The following is a 20,906-nucleotide window of genomic DNA, read 5'->3' as shown; positions in this document are numbered from 1 at the left end:
AAATATACACTAGATAAATGCAATAGGAAATAAATACAAAGCAAATGAAAAGACTATATTATCAATGCATAATCTTAAATTTTTTTTAATATATATACTATCGCATTTATTTACCGCTTATTTTGTGTTTACATTTCTATTTTTATTTATTCATAATTTTTATTTTAATTAGATTATTCTTTAATTTTAGTTGGATTCATTTACTTTTATTTTGCATTGACCATTTTTGATTTCTTGTTGTATTTACCGTGTATTATTTGTAGTTTGTTGATATTTAGTGCTGCTTTGATTGTTATTTAATTGATACGAATTGATCATTTATTCCCATCATGCCCTCGCCACGTAGCGATGTCGTCTGCGCATCTGCTTTTGCGCGTTCCTCCCCTGCAGCAACTGGTGTTTTTGTTTCATGGATGATATTTCAGCAGCAGAACTCGGAAATGACGCTCTGCCTCTGTCTGAAATAGAACAGCTATTGTTGCGCATCTTTGCATGCTGTTGTGTAACTTCCAGGCAGCTGACGACACGCACGCACCAAATGTGTCATCAATGAGTGTAGCGTCTGATCGATAAAGAGGAGGGCTGTCTTTTATTATTAGCACTGACAGTGATGCAGTCATGTGTTGTAGATCCATTTGTCAATAGTCCGTTCTGACCATCAGCCGCAATACAAACGCACAGGGTGACCTTCCCACTGCCGTCAGGGGCTCGCTCCAATTGGGTGGAGTGGTGTTGGCTAATGTCCCCCGCGTCCAGCTCATTTAGAAGACACTAGTGTAAATGGATGTGGCCCACTATCGAGCCAACCTCATTATTTCGCCAACCAGAGTCCACCAGGATGTTCACTCGTGTGACATGTCAAAAGGTCTCCTGGCATGGTTCTATTCCCCTCTTTGTCAGACCTTTCCTGCTTAATTGGGCTTTCATCCATCCATTTTCTAATCCACTTTATTCTCACAAGTGTCGTGGGCATGCTGGGACCAATCCCAGCTGTCTTCGGGCAGTAGGCAGGTTGAACCCTGCACCGGTTGCTAGCCGATCGCAGGGCACACACAGACGAACAACGATTTGCGCTCACAATCACACCTTGGGACAATTTGGAGTGTTCCATTAACCTGGCACGCATATTTTTGGAATGTGGGAGGAAACCGGAGTACCCGGAGAAAACCCACGCAGGCATGGGGAGAACATGCAAAGTCCGCACAGGAAGGCCAGAGCCGGAATCAAACTGCGCACCTCTGCACTGTGAGGCCAGTGTGCTAAAACCAGATGATCAAGCGAGCATTAAAAAAATAGAAACAACGAACCCCTCAACTTACAAAAGAAAAAAAAAACTTGCTGAAACTGTGTTGCTCATTTTTTAATCAAAAAAGGTGCGGAGTCACATTCCTGCTGAGAAGCTCGTCGCCACGGCAACAGCGCCCGGCGTTGCATCCATTAGCTTTCACGTCACGCACCTGTAGCCCCTAAACCACACACACACACACACGCAGGCGCGCTCTCTGTCAAACACATGGCAAGGCTGTAAGTTCTTGATTAATAGAAAGAACAAACATCTGTTTCAAGGTTACAAGGTTTCACTTCATTTGTCTACCTCAGGAAAAAAGCCCGTTGGCGTGTCAACTATGGGTTCACGTCCATTAAAAAAAAAAAAAGCCCAGACGAGGATGAAAACCTGATTTTATTCACGTTGCTTTCAAGCTCTTGTCTATGTGTGATGAATACATATCAGCATATGATTATCCACTGACTGATGTCCCTGCGAATAACTGAAGGAGGGGTTCCTAATAACTTTTTTGGTCCTTCCTAATATGAGCGATGATGACTATCACAGTCCTCCTCCACCTTGTCGACGTGCTAATGTGGTGGTGCGAATTTGTCCCGACCTTCTAACTTTACTGTCGAGCTGTGCTGTAACGCTGAGGCAGTTTGTGTTTGTGTAAAATGCAATGTCAGAGTTTTATATTATCGTACTGTGGATTATATGGAGGTGTATTTATACATGAAAAAAAATTAAGAGACAGTACAAAATGATCCGTTTCTCAGATGTTGCTATTTCCAGATAACATTTCAGTAAAGTAACATTTTTTGTTTTAGTCGATAAAACAAAATGTAAAAAAAAAATTAAAAATACAAATGTATGAATTCAATGTTCCGATGCCACGACGCCTTTTGCCAATTTAATCTTTGGCCTCCAAATCACTGACTTTGAAATTGCCTTTTAAACGAGGTCTTTTAATTTCCCTGCTGCATGCACGCGCAGATTGATGGACTCGGCAAGCCGTGACGCCAGCGAGGGGTCCAAGCTCTGGCTCAGTCAACACAATCCAATTACAGTTGAGGAGGAAGGTCGCTCACCAGGAACCGACGAAATTACGCAAACATCTCTGTCATGGAACTAGCAACAAGCTCCAAATTCCAAAGTGTGGGGAAAGTGTACTTCTATAATGTTTTGCATCACTCATTTTCAGATAAAAAAAATATCTGCTGTCAATATTTTTAAGCATTTCACAGTCTGATCATGCTTCGCGCTGTTCGACTTGTTCACCTTCACAAGATTCCCCCCTGAACGTTCACAGAGCAACGGTGCATTTTTCTGCATCTGCAAAGGTGGTGGAAACATACAGTTCTCTAGGCGGTTTCAAACTCACCCTTGAAATCCTCCCCCACTGTCCTATAAAAATACACATTAGGTATACAGTACTTGACTTGGACCAGCAGGTGCATACACGGGTACAACTAAATTCATTTTAGTAGACGTGTCAAATTTGACCTGCAACAGCCTGTGTTTATTTTTGTGTATTTTTTAGCTGGATTAAAGAAACGAATTACATTTCAATATTATATGGCTATATTTATAGCGCTCTCATAACAGATGCGGCTGTAACAAAAGATGACAGCGTGTTTCTGTTGCTGTCTCTGACAGGTGACTGGGAAAACTTGATGTGATTACACCTCTGAAAAGAAATGCGTTTTAAAAGTAACTACGATAGATTTCAAGTGACATCATTAGTCGAAACACACATTTACGTACGTAAATGGTTTCATTCGCTATGCTAACAGCCCTGAACGTAACATTAGCATGCTAACGAAGCGCGTAACAGGTACGTACGACACAGACGTAGCGTCGCCAACAGAATAGAATAACACACGAAACGGCGGGATGAATTGACTCGAGATAGAAGTACACTTCATGCGAAGATAACCGTGTTCATGTAAGAACTACTGCTACCTCCGAAAGTTTAACTGCGTCACTCTCAGTATCGTAATTTATCGCTCTCCAGCCACACTCTTTCTCCTGTTTGGCGTTACGCCATTCAAGGTACGGAGGGCCCACGAAAATAGCAATTCCGGCATTCACCTGCCAAAAAAAACAACGCACGAGTCTTTTGTACGCAGTAAATGCCATTAATCGTTGTTGATGACTTGGTGTGTTTTCCCTGTTTGTGTTGTACGTTTAAAAAAAAAATCATTGAAATGATGCACATCAAAGGCGCATAAGAGCCTATTTCTATTAGAGGACAATGAAGGACGTCGGGAATTGTGTTCCTGTGGCAACTTCCTGCCATTTACAAATGGGACCGAATTTCCTCACGATCTGGTTTCTTTGCCGGCTTGTGTTCCATAGAATTAACACTCAGCTTTGTGTGCCTGAGTGTGTTGGGACCCGGTGGGAGGGTTTCAATTCCTGGAGGCTAGGCGCGGTGACCTTCAAGAAGGACTACACAAGATGTTGCCTGTGCTGCCAATACACATTTTGGGTCTAACTGAAAGACAGCAGCACTCACCTTTGGAGCCATTCATTGGGCAATGTGATTAGTACGGGATTTGTGAGTCGTAGCGTGTGTAAATAATTGTCCAGGTGTCCCTAATCAGGTGTCCAGCAGTGGTCATACATTTCAGCGTCAGGATCTGGCTGGCAGAATGTTTCCTGATGCGAACCTTATTTCTCCGTTTGGTCTTTCCACAGGACATCGCTCGCCACCTGCGACCGGCCACGCTGCGAGCCATTTACGGCACCGACAAAGTCAAAAACGCTGTCCATTGCACAGACCTTCCTGAAGATGCCATCCTGGAGGTGGGTGTTAAGTTATAGTGAGCACGATAGTTCTGCGAAATGGGCTCACCTTGACCAGAACATAAGAGAATCGACGCGAAATTCAGTAAAAAAGCTGGGCAGAAATCAAATATTTTGGAGATTAAAAAATAGTATTGTGGGGACTCATTTTGAGAATTTTTTGGGACCTGATATCGTGTTTCGTATAAATGTGGGTACCCCAGAGGGCAAGAACTATTTTCCAAAGCAGGTTTTATTTATTTTTTTATTTTTTTGCCACATCGTCATTTCACAACACTCTGACCTCCTGAAACGTTAGAGCTACATCACCGCATTTGCGGGAATTTTTGCTGCTCTTTGGTTTTGCGGGATCACGTGTGATCACACGAGACGGCTTCTTGTTGTCACATCAGCAAGTGGTGAGAGCTCTGACCAAGGCTCGAGTGTTAACAGCCAAAACTAGCAAGGTAAGCCAACTTCTCTTTATACAAAAATGTATGTATCTGGACACAAGAAATCGCTATTTTTTTGAGCGTGGATCCCAGTAAATCTGGAGAGTTTATAATACGGGAATACCAAGGACAATCAGCTGTTGACGATTTTCTTGGTGTAGAATATATGCGAGTGCACGATATACCAGGGAAATAACTATACTTGTAAAAATGTTTGCTTCGCGTGACCCATTCCTATTTGGTGCCATTTGTACACGACAACCTGGAAAATGTTGCCTTTTCCAGGCAGTGTGATAGGGTGTTTGTTACCCACCCCACTAAAGTCTCATGACCGCAGCGTGGGCCCCGATCCCGCCTGCCTCAGATCTCTCACAGTGTGACAGGAACAAGAATGACGGCGGGATTTGAAACAAAAGCTTTTGTGTAGCGGCGAAGGGCTGGAGCGGCGGCGGCAGTGGGTGGTGTTGGGGAGGGCAGGGGCGGTTGAATAAAGCCTGCTTGTGAAACATTTGCCACTTGAACTTGACGGGGGCGGCCATTTTGTGGTCCACAGGTGCAGTACTTCTTCAAAATCCTGGACGGCTGACTCCAAACAAAGTCACGACACATCAAGATTTTGTTGTTTGTTTCTCACAGATAAAAGTGTGACCAGAAGACACGCTGACAAGTGTTTAGATAATTATCATCATTACTAGGGCCCAACCCATTAATCGAGACAAAATTAGCTCCTTTATCATTGGCAGAATTTTTTCAATGTTTGACTAACATCCGTTAAATTTCTTTTTTTTTCTCGACAGATACTCAAACGTTTGAGAGCGGAGACAGTAACAAGATTATTTTTGCGATTTTGAAGTCACCCTTTTATCTATTTGATTTTCATTATGATTCAAATTTGGCCCGGTTGTGAACTACGCTCTCTTCTCTGTGGTATGTCAAATACAGAAGACTTTTATTTTTACTTTACCGTTCATGAAACATCAGTGCTCAAATGAACTATAGTTTGAAGTATTGATTTTGATTTGAGAATTCATTTTGGTGCATAACAATCTTGTTCCGGAAAAATTGATGTTTCCACAGAATGCTTATTTTACTCATTCTAATCACGATAAAGATAAAATTCAACTTCAAAAAGATCCTAGACAGCTGATGGAAAGAAACTGACACACAACCACCACTTGACTTTGTTGTCGTTGTTTTATTGTTTCAGCCAGATTAAATAAAGTGACCAGAAGGCTCCTGACAAAGTGTTTAGATTATTTTCTTTTCTTTTTTTTGTCGACATGTAACAGGATACTGCATTGATACTTTTTTTTTGTTTCGTTTTCAACCAGCGACTACTTTGGTATCAGATTCAAAACATGACATTTCTGAGAGAGAAATAAAATGTACAACTGCATAAATATAAAATTCTTTCACCATGAACATGACTAAAACATTCAACAGTATAAGGACTCTGTTAGGAACTACAAAAAAAAAAACGACAAAGGGGGTCGGGGGAGATGAAAAGCGTACATACAATGAATGGATCCTTCCTTGATGGTGTCCAGTACCGCGCTAGTATTTCAGTTAGTCGCAAACACAAACACACGCGCAGGCACACGCGCACAGAAGCGGACGAGACAAGATTTTACGACACAAATACGTCAGTAGTAATAAGTAGTAGTGGAGTTGCAGTTTTTTTTTCCATAGACAGTATGGACACGTCTCCAGGAGGAGTAAAATTCATCATGTACAGCGGAATAAATATGATTTCATTTGCTTTGCTATTGCTATGCCACATCCTAAAAACCTGGACAAAGACAAGAGAAGCCCGAGTGGGAATGAAGCGCACACTTTTTTTCTTTTTTCTTTTGCAAGTGAAATACGTCCTGTAGAGCAGTGATTCTCAACTGGGGGGGGGGGGGGGGGGGCAGCACCTAAACGTGATTTGGTAATGGAGAGGGAGTGGAAAATGGAAGACGCGCCCTCACTTTACGACGGTAACCGACATGGCAGTGTAGGATAAAATGATTTCAAGTAAAATTTGTAGTTAAACCAAGTAAAACATTTATGAGAAGCCATGTTATATATATATATATATATATATATATGTTTCAATGTTATGGCAGTTTCATGTTTTGAGCAAAAAAAAAGTCATGTAAAAAAAGTTTTACCTTCAGAGGGTAACTAACTGGAAACTGGGAAACCATACAAATATGTAAGGGCCTCATTGGAGTTACTACAAAAACAACAAATTGATGGATAACTTGTTTTTAAATCAGGTGTTAAAAAAATAGAAGCAGTTATTTATTCAACTCCCTTTTGAAAAGGGAGTTTGGCAAAAAAAAATAATAATTCTTGAAATATCTCAACGTTTTAAACTTGAGGACAATTTGCAATTTTGGCACAGATTTGAGTAAGAAACATCAAGTTGGCGTTCAGAAAATGATGCGGAGGGCTGAATCTGGCACCAAGGCCTAAAGTTTGGCACCTGTGTCTGAGAACAGTGATTCCCAACCGGTGGAAAATTATTCAATGTCATTTCATTGATCCAAAAATTAGGATTTATTAACCACAAATATTTGTTCATAAATATGTGAGAGGTGGAAAGTGACAGGCAGAAGAATAACATGCTCTTCCAACACTTTTTGTTTGGTGATGTGCCAAGACAATGTTTTTCTTTTTTTTTTTCTTCAAATATTGTTACCGTAATAGCATAATTGCCCGAGCCATTTTGACCTCTGTGTAGATTATCAGTCATCGGGGTCGTGGTAAATCTGCAAAAAGTTGAATCAGGGCAACATCTTAAGTCTGTTGTGCCCTGTTTTTGAAAAGCCCCCCCCCCCCCCCAAAAAAAAGACTTGTGCAATGATGCTGTTAGGCCAACAATATTTTGAGGGAAGTAAAGAAACACGAGTTGAGAACCGCTGCTGTATAGTGTGAATGCTTAAAGACTACTAGAGTGGTGGTTTTTTTTCCTTCCTCCTAATTTGACTTTATCATCTCAATTGGCTCTACGTGTTTTTTTTCTTTTTTTTGGGGGGGAGGGGGTTGCTTTTCAAAAGAAAAACTGGTGGAGGTGAGGGGGTGGTGGTGGTGGTGAGGAGTGCGCGCCGACTGACGAACCGACCGAAGAGGTCACGAGTTGATGGTCAACTTGACATCGAATCGTCCCTGATAGCGGTCCTTGTCGCTGTAATTGATGTTGGCGCCGTACGCCTTGCACTCGATGCGCACCTCCGTGCCCACCGTGAAGTTGGTGAACTGGATGGCCACCAGCGGCTGAAGGTAGTTGGGGTGCAGCAGGCGGCCGTAGTACGGGTAGTACTGCAGCGGGAAGCTGCCGTCGAAGCCGAAGTAGTTGATCTCGCCGATCTTGTCCGCGTCCACGTCGCGCTGTCAGAACACAACACGAGAGCGAGATGATTCGGAGGTCTCTGAGAGTCGTGCGTGCACCGTCCGCGTGTCGCGCAGCGCAGAGCGCGACCGGATTTCGATTAAGAGGAAGTGGAACAGGCAGAGGAGGTTCTCAGCTCCAGTCATAGTCGGCGTCCACACTGAACGGAGTGAGTTTGTTCGTGTTTATTGCGAAGCGGATTTTCTTTCGCCCACCTTGTGCGTTTTGCATGATATGTTCGCACTCATCAGATATTCGTTAGATTCGGTGACGTGGGTTTTGGTTGGCAATTTCATTTCAAGTATACAATGTATCAGTCTCATGTGGCAATTTCATTTTAAGCATACAATGTGTCAGTCTCATGTTTTATGGGTCAGTTTTACTGTAAACTTTATTTAACTGGGAGTGACAAATAACATTTTTCTTTTTGTTTCCTAAAAGGGGTATTTTAACGATAGCCTCCCAACAGGTGCGAAGGAGTACTTCAAAATATGTCTTTTACTACATTTAAAGTGCAAGGACAGCATTAAACTCTCTCTGAGAGAGTGATTCTCAATTTGTGTGGTACAAGTACTGGCTCCTGTGGTATGCCAAAGATGAATGGAATGAAATGTACAAACTGTGCATAATCGTACAGTGGCTTGAACTTATTTTGAATTTAGTATGGTGCATTCGTTCACTATTGTTGTTAAATAATCTAGTGCAGTGTTAATATTCCAACCGAGCCTAAAATATGAATTCAAATATTTTAGATGTAAAACCTCTGTCTCGTTTTGTCTAATGCCGATCATTATGGTGCTACTTGTCAAGTATTTCTGCATGAGGGGTTTGATTGGTGTCAAAACGGAGAACTTGTTTTACATGGTGAGGTTTTCATCATGAGTGGGCCGAGAACTCTTGGCAGTTTACTGCGTTACTCACCTTGTTCTTACAGAAAATGGGCACAGAGTTGGGCTGTACTCGGCTCTGAAGAGGCGCGGGCACGGCATTCACGTCGGGAGCCTGCAAGCGTACAAATAAAATGGCAGACGGTCAGGAGATGCTCGCAACACACTGGTCCAAAAACAAAATGGTCGACACTGAGGAGGCCGTTTGGCGTCTGCTGATTATATCAGTGCAAGGCAGGGGCACGTCAAATCAAGGCACAGTCATAAATTGTTAGCCAACGTTTGAGGAGGTCACCTGAGCAGCCATTGTGAGTGTGTCATACATGGGCGGTCATTCTGTGTGCCCCCCCCCCCCCCTTACTCTCACCCACCCTGGGCCTGAAATTGACAATCCTGTTGAGTTTGACGATGATGCAAGGGTTTCCCTTCTGGAAGCCGTAGGTGGTGTCGGTCTTGCCCGAGCAGTCTTCCAGCCACGACCTCTTATAGCTGCAGGCCTTGCGCTGGCCCTGGTCGCTCTCCAGGCTGTCGCGTTCGCGGTACGGCTGCGGAGAGTCTGTGCGGTGACAGGTTAGCATATTAATGGCACGGAGGGGTTCCCAGCTTCAAGCTGCACCGCGGTTTTAAGAAGTCACCGTTTCATAACCGCGACAACTTTATATCAGAGGTATGAACCGTTTTCAAAACACTTACTTGGGAATCATTCATGTGATATCTTCACAGTTTGGACCTTGACACAAAGCAGAAATTGGACGGAAACCATTTTTGTTGTAAAAATGAATTCTGAACTATTATTACATAGTTTTTAGTATAAGTTGCGGGGCACTAAAAATTGACGGGGGATCACAAATGGCCCCGGGGCCACGGTTTGAGCACCGCTGGCCTACCACAACACATAGTGTGTTTACACCCCACATATAAGTTACTCTATGTGAATGGACGTTGCCTAAACTTGACCAACTTCCGTGTTGGCATTTTCTCTTCGTCATCATCGACAGAGTCGACTGCTCAATCTTTATCTTCCACTCAAACACTGTGCTGAAACCGCCTTTCCACGGCTGCCCACTGAAAATCGTCCTTGGGCCATATATCCGTCTCTTAACGTTAACGTACGTCCACACAATACGTGAGTTTGGATAGGCAACGAAACTTTTGTTTTGCTCTTCAGAGCGTGGCTCATTCGGATTACTGAATCAAATCATTAAATATCCTAAATGCGGTCCAAACCAGAAAATTTCACTTCTATCTTGGTACGTAATAAACTTTGCCTATTGAAATGTCTTTCCAGTTACGTGTACGTTTAGCTTGAAATGAAAAATACTGCAATCCTCTAAGTATCGCAATACAGCGGTTATGCCATGTTCTATTATGCGGACAAATGTACGTAAAATAAGTTATATTTACTGTATTTTCCGCACTAAAAGGCGCACCTAAAAGCCTTCCATTTTCTTAAAAGCTGACAGCGCGCCTTAAAATCCGATGCGCCTTGTGTATGGTCATTACGGTAATATTTCACCCCCAAAATGGCTCCTTGCTCGAGACATTCTGACAACGCAGAGTTCAAACTTGAGGCAACCGGTTACACACTTGAACACGGAAATAGAGCAGCGGCAAGAGAGTTCAACGGTAATGAGTCAATGTTTTAACTTGCGGTTGGTTAAGTGAACTGTGTCGCTAATTTATTAAATACATTTTACTGACATCTGATCGTACTGTTGGCTTTTCCTTGAGCATAGCTCCATCTAGTGGATGCATTGTAGATTGCGTCTTATAATGCGGTGCGCCCAATGTATGGAAAAAATTACAAAATAGGCAATTCATTAAAGGTGTGCCTCTTGGAACCGAAACAAAGGGATGGTGGTGAATGTGTTGCGATTCGGGGTTTGGTGTATATCAATACTGTACTAAAAAAAAAACTTGCCACCGCAGTCTTCATATTTCATCAGGTCAGTTTGGCGATCGTCATCGTAGAGCGTGAGGAACTTCTCAATGCTATCCACGTACTTCTCATACGACTTTGGGTCGCTCATGCTGAATGAAATCTCAGACTTTTCAGAGCGCGGCGTGTGGGACAAACCTGCAAGAAAGGAAGGGGGGGGGGGCGTTGGACATATGGATAATCCACTTTTTATTTGCTGGTAAACAAAATAATTTGTGTTCTGGAGAGCTATCAGGTGTGAAATTAATTACATGTGTTAATTTTTAATGAAAATCGGAATTTACATCATCCCCACCCGCCAATGCCATGACAGTTCAGGCCAAACGCAGCAATTCTCAAGCTAGAGACGCACGACTAATCATTGTAGTGTCAAAGCCAGATGTGAAGCAGAGTTGAAGTGCCGTTGAATGAACAAGATTCACTTCTAGCCACGCTCGCGCTATAGTCCCATGAAATTGGCACATCGGGGGGGGGGGGGGGGGGGGGATAGAGCCCCCAACTAATTGGGTCTTGCCCTTCAGACCAAACTCGCCGGAGCGCCCGTTCAAACCGCGGAGGCGTGGAGCCTCGTTGACGAGATTACGCAATTGAGGACATTAACATTTGAGGACGGTGCGGTGAGCTGCGGGAATCGGCAGGTTAGACCCAGTGTTCGTATTTCACTAGACGCATTAAGGGGGCGCCAACAGCGAGTGTTGGGGAGTCACAGTTGCACAGCAGATGCAGCAGAGCTTCAGGCAGGTTTGACCCGCCTCTCCTGCAGCGTTTTTATCTTGTTAAACTGATTTTATTGTCACGAACGTTGTATAGTACAATATTGTGTCAAATGTTGCCCACTCGGCATCCTTTGCAGCCTGGTTATCCTGGAGGGGTGGGGGGGGGGGATTCTCCCATCTGCGGCCCCTTCTCAATGTTTCTTCTTTTTCCCCCCCAGATGTTTTTTTTTGGGGGGTGGGTGTGGGGAGAGGGGGTTTCTTGCCCTCCTGGGAGTTCAGGTCAAGGGATGTCATGAATACTTGTCAACTGTGGCCATGTGAAGCCCATTGAGACTGTTTGTGATTACATGTCGAGTGCCAGCGTCACCAAGACCAATGTAGGATCTCTGGTGCATCAATATCTCGCGATAGAGAGAAGACAGCTCGCTTGGAAATCGCGATGGGTTCATACAAACATGTCAGTCGATGTGGATCATGAGACTTATAACTTGAGCTTTTGATTAGATCCGCTGGAACGCAACCCGTGTTGAGCCGCAGTATCTGTTTTACATTTGAAAAATTTGAATTATTCTCATTTGGACTTTTAATTGTTCTACATTTCAATGCAGATGTTCAATAATCTTGAGAATTGAAAGATAATTACTCCCTAAAAGGATGTACATTTGTTTCGCGTTGTAATTTCTGGGAAAATATATCATCAGGAAAAATGTGACAAGCCCGCTGGGAACGACTCCCGTTGTTCCACCTCTGATACCAGGGTCAGCTTTAAGCGCACCATCCGACGTCAATGTCCTGCGTGAAGGACGATGAGCGGGTAAAAGCTGGAAAAATACCGGGTGACCGGTATTGCTTAAGCACAAGTAAGGGGACAAAACAGCCCTTCTCCAAACCGGATGATTTCAAAATGGCTGTTCAGAAAGGAATGAAAGGTGTCCCATAATTCTTGTTTCTGGGATATCTTAAGCATAAACATTTAACGACACCCAGGCACTGTTTAAAAAAAAAAAAAAAAAACCCGAATCTGTCTCCTTGAAGTATTCTCAGACAGCACTTCCACTTCCTGCCATCAGACGGGAAACGCAGCAGTAGTCGTAGTGGTGCCGTACAGATTTGACACACGTGTGGCTCGTGAGCGTCCCCCCGCCCCTTTCAACCGTGACTCCTTCACAGTGGAAACTTTTTAGCGGCGGTGTGAAAAAAAAAAAGGAAAAGAAAAAAAAACCCCACCTCCCCTCTGCTTCCTTTTATCAGTCACACTGCTGTAAACCAAAGTCGGCAGCTCGGCAGTCACGCTGGTCTTGACAGTCGGCAAACTAAAACTGCTTGGAGCTTCGCAGTGGCCTCTAAAAATACCGCCCGCCCAAACATGTGCCGCCGCCGCCGCCGCTGTTCCGAACTGAAAGCTTATGCATTACAGAGAGCATTTTGACCCGCTAATCAACAAGCTTAGGGAGGCCTCGCGCCGCGGTCCCACAGCGCGTCGCTCGGTGCATGTGAGCCGCGAACAATTTCGCTCGCCCAAAAAAAAAAAGGGGGGGGGGGAGCCAGCATCGACAGGTTTCCATGTGAGTGAAGGACAAAATGGCCGATTGCTATCTCGGGTCAGAGAAATCCTGCCACGGGGCGCAGGCCCCTCTCAGCCGGTTTTGACTTGCTCATACCTGGGGGGGCCACGCGATCCTGGTAGGTGGGCTTGTAGTTGCTCAGGGTGAGCAACATCACCTGAATGGTCCCCACGAAGATGGCCGCCAAGCATCCATAGAAGATAACGTAGAACAAAAATATTTTGACTGTGGACAAAAAAAGAGGGAGGAGAGGGACCGTTAACTTCAATTATTTGTCATGTCACAGGTGAAACATGATCACTTTTTTCGGAAGCCCGAACTACGATGTGGCAGGCAACTATAAAGAGTTTGACACCACTGCTTTTACGACAATAAAATAAAAGCTAAAAACATGACACTCAATGTATTCAAACAAAATAAGAACCAGGCCGTCGGCTCTTGTCTTTGATCATCTTCACGAGCAAGGGCCAGCGTCGGCAAAAAACGGCTGTCAACTCGCGCAAACGGCATTCTGGAAGCGGTACATACAAAGGCAGATTGAGCAGGCTTCATGTGATTTTTTTTTTCTTCAAACCCGACACAAATTGCGATAGCTGACTTTGCAGCTCAAAAAGGCGGGCGCGCACCGACATGCAAAGCGGAAGCTAGCAGAGCGCAGGCGAAAACAACATGCGGCAAGGAAGCACTTTTCTGCACACGTGTAAACATTTATTTTTTTTTGGGAAAGGCCAGAAACTTTATTGCAACATATCGGCAATTCGGCGATGCAATTTTGAAGCTTCCGAATGATCAAAGGGCTGACTTGGAGCCAGTCACAAGAAGGGGTTATTGCCAGGTCACCGCTGACAAAACCTCTTTTCATCTCTGCATTCAATGACATTTGGTGCCGGCCTCTCCCAGAGATGTTATGCAGGTGTCATGTCCCAACTTTTAAACGCATTACGGTACAGGAATAGGCACGTGCTTAGACATCCGATTCCCGCGCATTTTGTGTGAATGACATCACACAACACTTGGCTTACGTGCAGTTCCTGTCTTCTCTAATATAAGTGATTCATTTCTGTATCTCGGCGACGTTGTCTTCCATTGACACTTCCGATTCCTTCACTTAAGTAAAAGTGGTCAACTCGCTTAGATCGTTTGGCTAGTTGTCCAAACACTGATGACATAACCGTCAATATTCGGGTTCAATTCCAAATTTGGGTTTCTGAAGTATTCGGAAGAAACCGTTTACGTGCCTGAACGGACAGTTACGACCGCATTTAAATATCCCGATTAAAACAGCGACGCACGGACGGCGTGGCGCAAATTAGACGTCATTTCCGCTCGTTATGTTCTACCGTCAACAAAAATATTCGAATCATGTCACTCAACACAGTAATAAAGCGGTAGATTTCCTCCTCGCTCCGAATTTGCTTTTGCGCTGAGTCTCTGAGTCTTGCGCCATGAATGTTTACCTCTGCTTGTGTATTCCCAGCGAGTTCGGGCTTATACAAACACGTGTGTCGAAATACACACACTGTGTCATTTTCGCCAGAGAGACAGAAAATAATGTGAATAGGCTGCAGAGAAATATCAACGTGCTCAAGTTGGGCGAGAAAGCGGAATGCCGCACATGCTAAAAAGACATCCGATTCCTTGCGAATAGAGCGAGAGCATGCGCAGAAAAAAAATTGAGAAAAAACAAGAGGTAACACAATCGCGTTTACATGACCCAATATTCGGGTGAGAAAACGGGTAACTCCGGGGTCTTATTCGGGTTTTTAAAAACCCGATTAAAAAAAAAAAACGAATAAAAGCGTCTTCTGATTTTTATGTGGGTTCCCATGACCTTCGAAAACCCGAATACGGACAATCTTCGTGTTCTAAAAGGCTTCTTGACTGCATGTAAACAAAGTCACTGTGTGATCTGAAAAGGAAGCGTGCGTTTGATACTTGTTAAAACGTGACGTTCGAAAAACCATTACGCTCATAATCCAAGGTTGTCTGCACTTGGTTGTAACGGCAATCGTTCCATCCTTCATTGGTGGTACGCTTTTAAAAGACCCGACAGCAAAACGCCGCCAACTGTGAGTTACGTTAAAAATGCGTCGTATGGCGATGCGAGCTTTTCATCGGAAATCAACGTCGCGATACACGAACGGTCCCTTAAGGAGCTGCGGTTTCAATTCAAGGACACAATATGAACAGGAGAGGAGCATTCGCGGGAGGGAGCGACCAGTCGTTGCGTGTCATTGTCAGGCGTATGATGAACTACAACCACAAAGGATCCCTTTCTCGTCTGGTGGCGGAAGCTTTGTGAGGGAACTATTGTGAGAGCGCCTCCTCTTCCATTCCTCTCCGGTTGCAAGAGAGGGGGGCCCATTTAGGGAAGTACAGGATAAGTCACCGGTCATTCCAGACAGCCCCCCCCCCCACCTCCCCGCCATGTAGCCCCACTGCCGCAACAGGTTTGACAGAGAAACACCGCCCAACTACCTCCCAACGCCGGTTTCGCCGAATGACATGAAATTGGGCGCACATCTCATCTATTTTCACAGGACACACAAAAAAAGTCAAGGACAACATGCCTGAAATTGAATAGTTATGCAGTTTAGGTTGAAGCAACTGTTCCAGGCGATTTCGAAATTCAACTCCAGAACTGGCCAAAACTCAACTCAGCAGTGCTTCCCAGGAAAGTACAAAAATTAAAAAAAAACAATAATAATAATAATAAGCAGCTCAGGACACCACTTTCAATTCTGCGGAACTATGTAGCAAAACGATATATATATTTTTTTTGTGCAAATGCTTTGGAGCCATCTGGGTGCCACGGAACTATGTTGAAGTTGAAGAGGAGCTTCATTTTGTTCGTCCAATGCTTTGATATCATCTTGTGCCAATGAACTATGTTGAAGTGAGGGGAGAAGCTCCTGTTATTGTTGCGAGTCCAATTGATTCTCGAGACTCGACGCCCGACCCTACGCAGAGGAAGATTTAACTCTTGTGATGTATAACAAACATTATCCGGGTTTGATTTAAAAAAAAAAAAAAAAAAGTAAACTCAAACACTACAAGAGAATCAACATATGGACTGCATTAACCAGCTGTCCACCGACGGGTATTTTGGAGGAAAAAACAAAACAGCAACCAGATTCTCAGCATCGAACAAATAAGTAAGAATCAATGCCAGAGACAGAAAGACGGAGACTTTATTTAAATAGGAAATCCTCAAATTCACTCAACCCAAATTATGTCTCCAATTTCATTTCAGTTTTTGAGATCTCGTTCGATAATAACTCGCTCATTATCGGAAGTCCTATCCGTCACATTTGACAAGCGTTTACAGTGATTTATCCTCGCCTTGGTTTCCTGTTGTCATGTCAGCATTCCCGAGGCGTCTTTCTGTTGTCGGTTACAATGTGGGACCCCCTGGGAACCAGTCTGACGGGTCGAGCGTAGCTTCAGCCGACAAGACGTCTCGCTTCCCCCTTCAGCCACCTCGACTGCCTTAATGTTGCCCGGGACGTTTCAAGTAACAGTAGCGTACCGGCATGACGGCCGATATTTTGGCCTTGTGCCCACGCATGTCATTGAAAACTTTCGGCAATGTATACTTTCTTGTTGTCACAACACTTCCCATTAGACCCACCCTGGACTTTTGTTTTGTGATGAGCCACTGTAAGAATCTCAGCAGCTATTCAGAAAGGAAAACTTTTTTTTCATGTTACGTTTGACCGGTGGGGTTCGTGCTCATTTGTAAGGCAAATGAGCATTTTCCTCACGGTCGCAGGTGAATGAGGCGTGCCGGGACTAGCAATGGCAGCACAAAAGTCTTTTGCTCTGTACATGTCCATTCAAAAGTAGTTCTTGAAATTTGTGATTGCAGTCCAGTGATTGCGTCGGCCGTTATCGTGTTTTTTTTTAGGGCTGAAACTATTGACCGAATAACTTGACTTGAATTCAGTCTAACACTGTTAGTTCCAACGTATTGTCATTCAAGTTATTTGGCACACGGATAGGCACAGCAGCCGTAACAACAAAACGGTAACAATAAACATGTAATAAGTACATTCATGCACCAGCCGCCACAGCCACAACTAACACGACGGCATCCGCTCAACACTCGGACTGACAAAAATGGTTAGCCGGTTAACAGCCGGTCGCCAGCCCGAGCTAACAACAACAACCGACGCGACGATCGAATATCGCTGACTCCCACGTCACTCACCGGGCCAGGCCCAACTTTTAAAACCTCTGACTATCATAAAGTTACAAATGATATACTGTGGAATCCGTATGGTAATAATGCAGAATCAATTATTATCCGATGACTGTATCCATTTATTAAGTGGTATTACATATTTGCTAAGTGTCTGTGAGCTAATTCATGCAACAATCTCGGCAAGTTTTATCAAACAAGGCGGCGATTAACGCTGAAGCAGATCTGGGAAAACAATGTCACAACACACACATGTCCAACATCGACGTTTTTTAAATAAGAATACTGCTCATCCAGGTTTATTATTTATTTATCAACTTTACGGATCATAGATAGGACACACTTTTGGTGTTGCGTGTGCACAAGTCAGCGATGGTCTAAACACAAAGGAACGTGTATGGCCCTGGGGTGTTTTTTTGACTTGCTTATTACATGACCTCTGTCTTTACAGATGCCCGTAACGCTCTGCTTCCAAGAGTCGCTGTCAGGTCAATCAATGCAAGGTTGGTTTACCATTTTTAAAATGAAAATGTGTCATTTTTGGAGTGCTAACTTTGAAAGAAAAAATGCTCGTGTCCCAGCGTCAAAACACCGATGCAACTTTTCTAAGATGGAGGACGTGCACATGCAATCACGTAATCAAGGGCACACGGTTGCTGTTGCATGTGTGCAGCTCAAGATAATGAGGCTGACTTCTTACAGGAACTAAGCATTGCAGACACTCCCACAACTCAAGTGATCGACACATATATACCCACAAATATGAAATACATGCCTTTGGTGGATTTGGTGTACAAACGATAGTGCCCATAGCGCTTTGATTTCTTTTGAGGGAGGAGCACTCTTAAAAATTTATTTTCATTCGGACACAGAACTTGTCAAAATCCGAAAACTTGATTTTTACACGGGCGACAGCCCATGAGAGGTGAACACACACACACTGCATGTGGTTGGGGATAGCCAGCTATTATCCAGCAGTTCAGGAACAGGCACAACAACCTGAAACAAGTCAATGGAAAGAGCCCCATCCCCCACCACACTGCAGCAGGAGCTTGTGGTGAACAAACCATCACCACATTCACACTGACCCCCCCCCCCCCCCACACACACACACACACGCCTTTTTCACGGCCTTGCCCCCTCTCTGGTGCGTTCACGGACACTCTGGTCACGTTGAAGTAGCTCCAGTCTTTGAAATCACCACTCAAACGCATTAATACAACCACATGCAGTAGTTTGTTATGTTCATGTTAGCCGCATTGGTTGGCTCGAGCTCCTTCCGTGGTGCGTTCACTGACAAACCTGTTGCTTTATATTTTGACAACAAAGTGACCGCCTTTCGGTGACAGCCAGACACGGTGGATTCGTTCATTAGCTAGCTGGTCGTTTACGTTTAAAGGGAACGTGGGTTCAATGTTGCGGATGAATACAGATCAAAAGTCAAGTTTCCTCTTTTCGGGAAAATAGAAGCTCATGTGTTGCGGCGGCGGAAGAAGAGGAGGAACAATGGGGGGCGGGGGGGACAACCCTTGAGACATGTGAGTCGTGATCAGTTCGACAGTACCGGAATCGACGCACTCAGATGTGATTAACATGTAATTCGGGTGGCTTTTTTTTTGGTCAAATGGGGCGGGGGTCTGAATCCACATCGTGTTTGTTAGTCAACCACGTCAAGCTTGATGAGGCAAACACTGACCGGAATGCTAACTATTCACGGTGGAAAAAGTTCATTTTTTTCGTGGAAAAACAAACCAAGTGGGTACAAAGAAGCCACTTAAGCTAAAACAACAAACAAATTAACTACTTTGTCGACTAGATGCCGGGGAAGTGATTATGGGCTACTCGTTGAATGCAACTTTCACCACCGGCACGAGTGAAAAGTCGTGGCCCGACATACATAGGCTGTCCTTCAGGGGTGACCTTTTTTTAAATTAACGCCCCCCACCACAAGCACGAACGAGTAAGCCTTTATTAGCCGTCTTATTTCCTTTATTACCCGTCAGCCCAAACGTAGTAGACGATCTGACGTTAAATGAATGGATTTTCGCTCAAATTATGGATCCTGGTCAGAGTACATTACAATCGGTTTACTTTCAAATCCTCTCCCTCATTTTGTTCTCTTTCTGCGCCCAAGCTGCCCATTTTCGTCGATTTCCCCAAATTAAAATGACGGCGCAACTTCCAAGTGGTGGAAGGGGGAAAAAAAACACCACCGACATGTCACGACGCAGCCTTGTCAGCGGCGCAGAGCTCGAACAGGTGCTGCCAGCTTGCCTTACCCAGCAAGCACCCTTCTTGTCGCCAGAAAATAGAGGAAGGTGGCGAGAACAAGCCGCGTCGTGACATTCAACAGTTAGTAAAAAAATGGAAGGCTTACACCAACTGCCGCCAGTTCTCCCCAGAAACTCCTTCTTCTCGGAATTCCACACAAAGCTCCTCCAGCCGCCGTCGGTGTCCTTATTCCCCGACATGTTATAGAAGTCCCCTCGCGCGCACACCGGTAAGCTCCAACTTTTTGGGGCTTCTTTTTTTTATGTTTAAAAAAAAGCAGCCCACGACCACTAGGGAGTGTTTTGCGGAGGAGACGACTGCTGCGCCTCACCGGAAACACGAAAAGGGCACTTTGTAAGCCCGCACCGACGCTTGAATCTCACTCTTTTCTCTCTCTCTCTCTCTCTCTCTCACTCTCTCTCTCTTCTCTCTCTCCCCACTCTCTCTCTCTTCTCTCTCTCTTCTCTCTCTCCCCACTCCCTCTCACGATGTGCGACTCCGCCCGCAAACTCCCGCAATAAGTTCCACAGCTAGAGGGAGGAAGAGGTGGGCAAGAAAGGGGGGGGCTGGTGAACGAGCCAGTCATAGTGGCGCGCTGCTGTACAACGTCATGATAAAGGCAGTGCCGAGGAGGGGGGGGTTCACATGGGAGGGGAAAAAATGTCGCGCAGTTGCCACGAGCAGTGAGACAAAATGGGCCAGGTGCCATAGCAACCCCCCCCCCCACACCCACGTTCCTCTCACTCTCAACTAATGGCGGTTGGTGACGTCACTCCTTGCCAGAACTCAACGTGGGTGCTTATTTGATGCCAATTGGAGGGACAATTTGACCACAACAGTAGTGGAGATCTATTGGGGAGCATGAAAACAAAATGGTGGCTGACTAACCACTTCGGGCAGTTCTTCTCAGAGGGCCACTTTGAAAAATCAAATCCCCTTACCTTTACATATTTACAGATAAATACCCCGTGTAAAGTGAATTTAGAAATTTGTTTCTGAAGACATAATACAGTACATGTTTGAGGATAGAATGTTTCAGTTTTTCTTATTTTACTTGATCATGGGTAAATTGGCACACCGTAACATGCATCAGAGATTATCTGGTTCAATTGCAACATCCAGTTAGCAAGCTAATTAGCTACCCTTTGGATAGTCGACTGGCTTCAGAGCGCCTCGTTGTCAGTGCGCTCACATCACAGAGAAAGATGGAGGAGTGAAGAAGGGGTAAATTTTATGACTGTTAATAAGATAAGATAACCTTTATTAATCTCACATATAATAATGATATATTTTTATTTTTTTATACTCTCAATTATATTTTGGATTAATTGAAGATTTAGACTCCAAAACTTTTAAATTTCCTTTGTTCAAACAGGACCTTTTGAAATTGACAGTGCAGAAAATGCACAAAAACGGATTACCATGATTATATTTTGGTTAAT

General features: G+C 44.3%; 2 protein-coding genes across 3 annotated transcripts in view; one reads left to right on the top strand and one right to left on the bottom strand.

Annotated features, from left to right (window-relative positions):
- Positions 1 to 20,906, top strand: part of nme7 (NME/NM23 family member 7) — a 33,475-nt gene that overhangs the window by 8,396 nt on the left and 4,173 nt on the right. The window contains exons 11-12 of one of the 2 annotated variants that reach the window (XM_086114838.1): positions 3,971 to 4,078; positions 17,645 to 17,696. In XM_086114838.1, the coding sequence (XP_085970964.1) occupies positions 3,971 to 4,078; positions 17,645 to 17,696 (160 nt within the window). Of the gene's footprint in view, positions 1 to 3,970; positions 4,079 to 5,062; positions 5,766 to 17,644; positions 17,697 to 20,906 lie in introns of those variants that run through there. The other variant, XM_086114839.1, reaches the window with a different exon arrangement.
- atp1b1a (ATPase Na+/K+ transporting subunit beta 1a) lies at positions 5,685 to 19,956 on the bottom strand. The gene is made up of 6 exons (XM_086114840.1): positions 19,571 to 19,956; positions 13,089 to 13,217; positions 10,694 to 10,849; positions 9,144 to 9,328; positions 8,807 to 8,887; positions 5,685 to 7,884 (listed from the first exon to the last, which is right to left on the bottom strand). Exons 1-6 carry the CDS (start codon positions 19,662 to 19,664, stop codon positions 7,627 to 7,629), a joined length of 903 nt encoding a protein of 300 aa, XP_085970966.1. The 5' UTR covers positions 19,665 to 19,956; the 3' UTR covers positions 5,685 to 7,626.

Source organism: Hippocampus guttulatus, chromosome 7 (assembly GCF_054856545.1).
Source record: "Hippocampus guttulatus isolate MCC_2025c chromosome 7, RoL_Hgut_1.0, whole genome shotgun sequence".
NCBI lineage: Eukaryota > Metazoa > Chordata > Actinopteri > Syngnathiformes > Syngnathidae > Hippocampus > Hippocampus guttulatus.
This window is presented reverse-complemented; position numbering and strand designations above follow the sequence as displayed.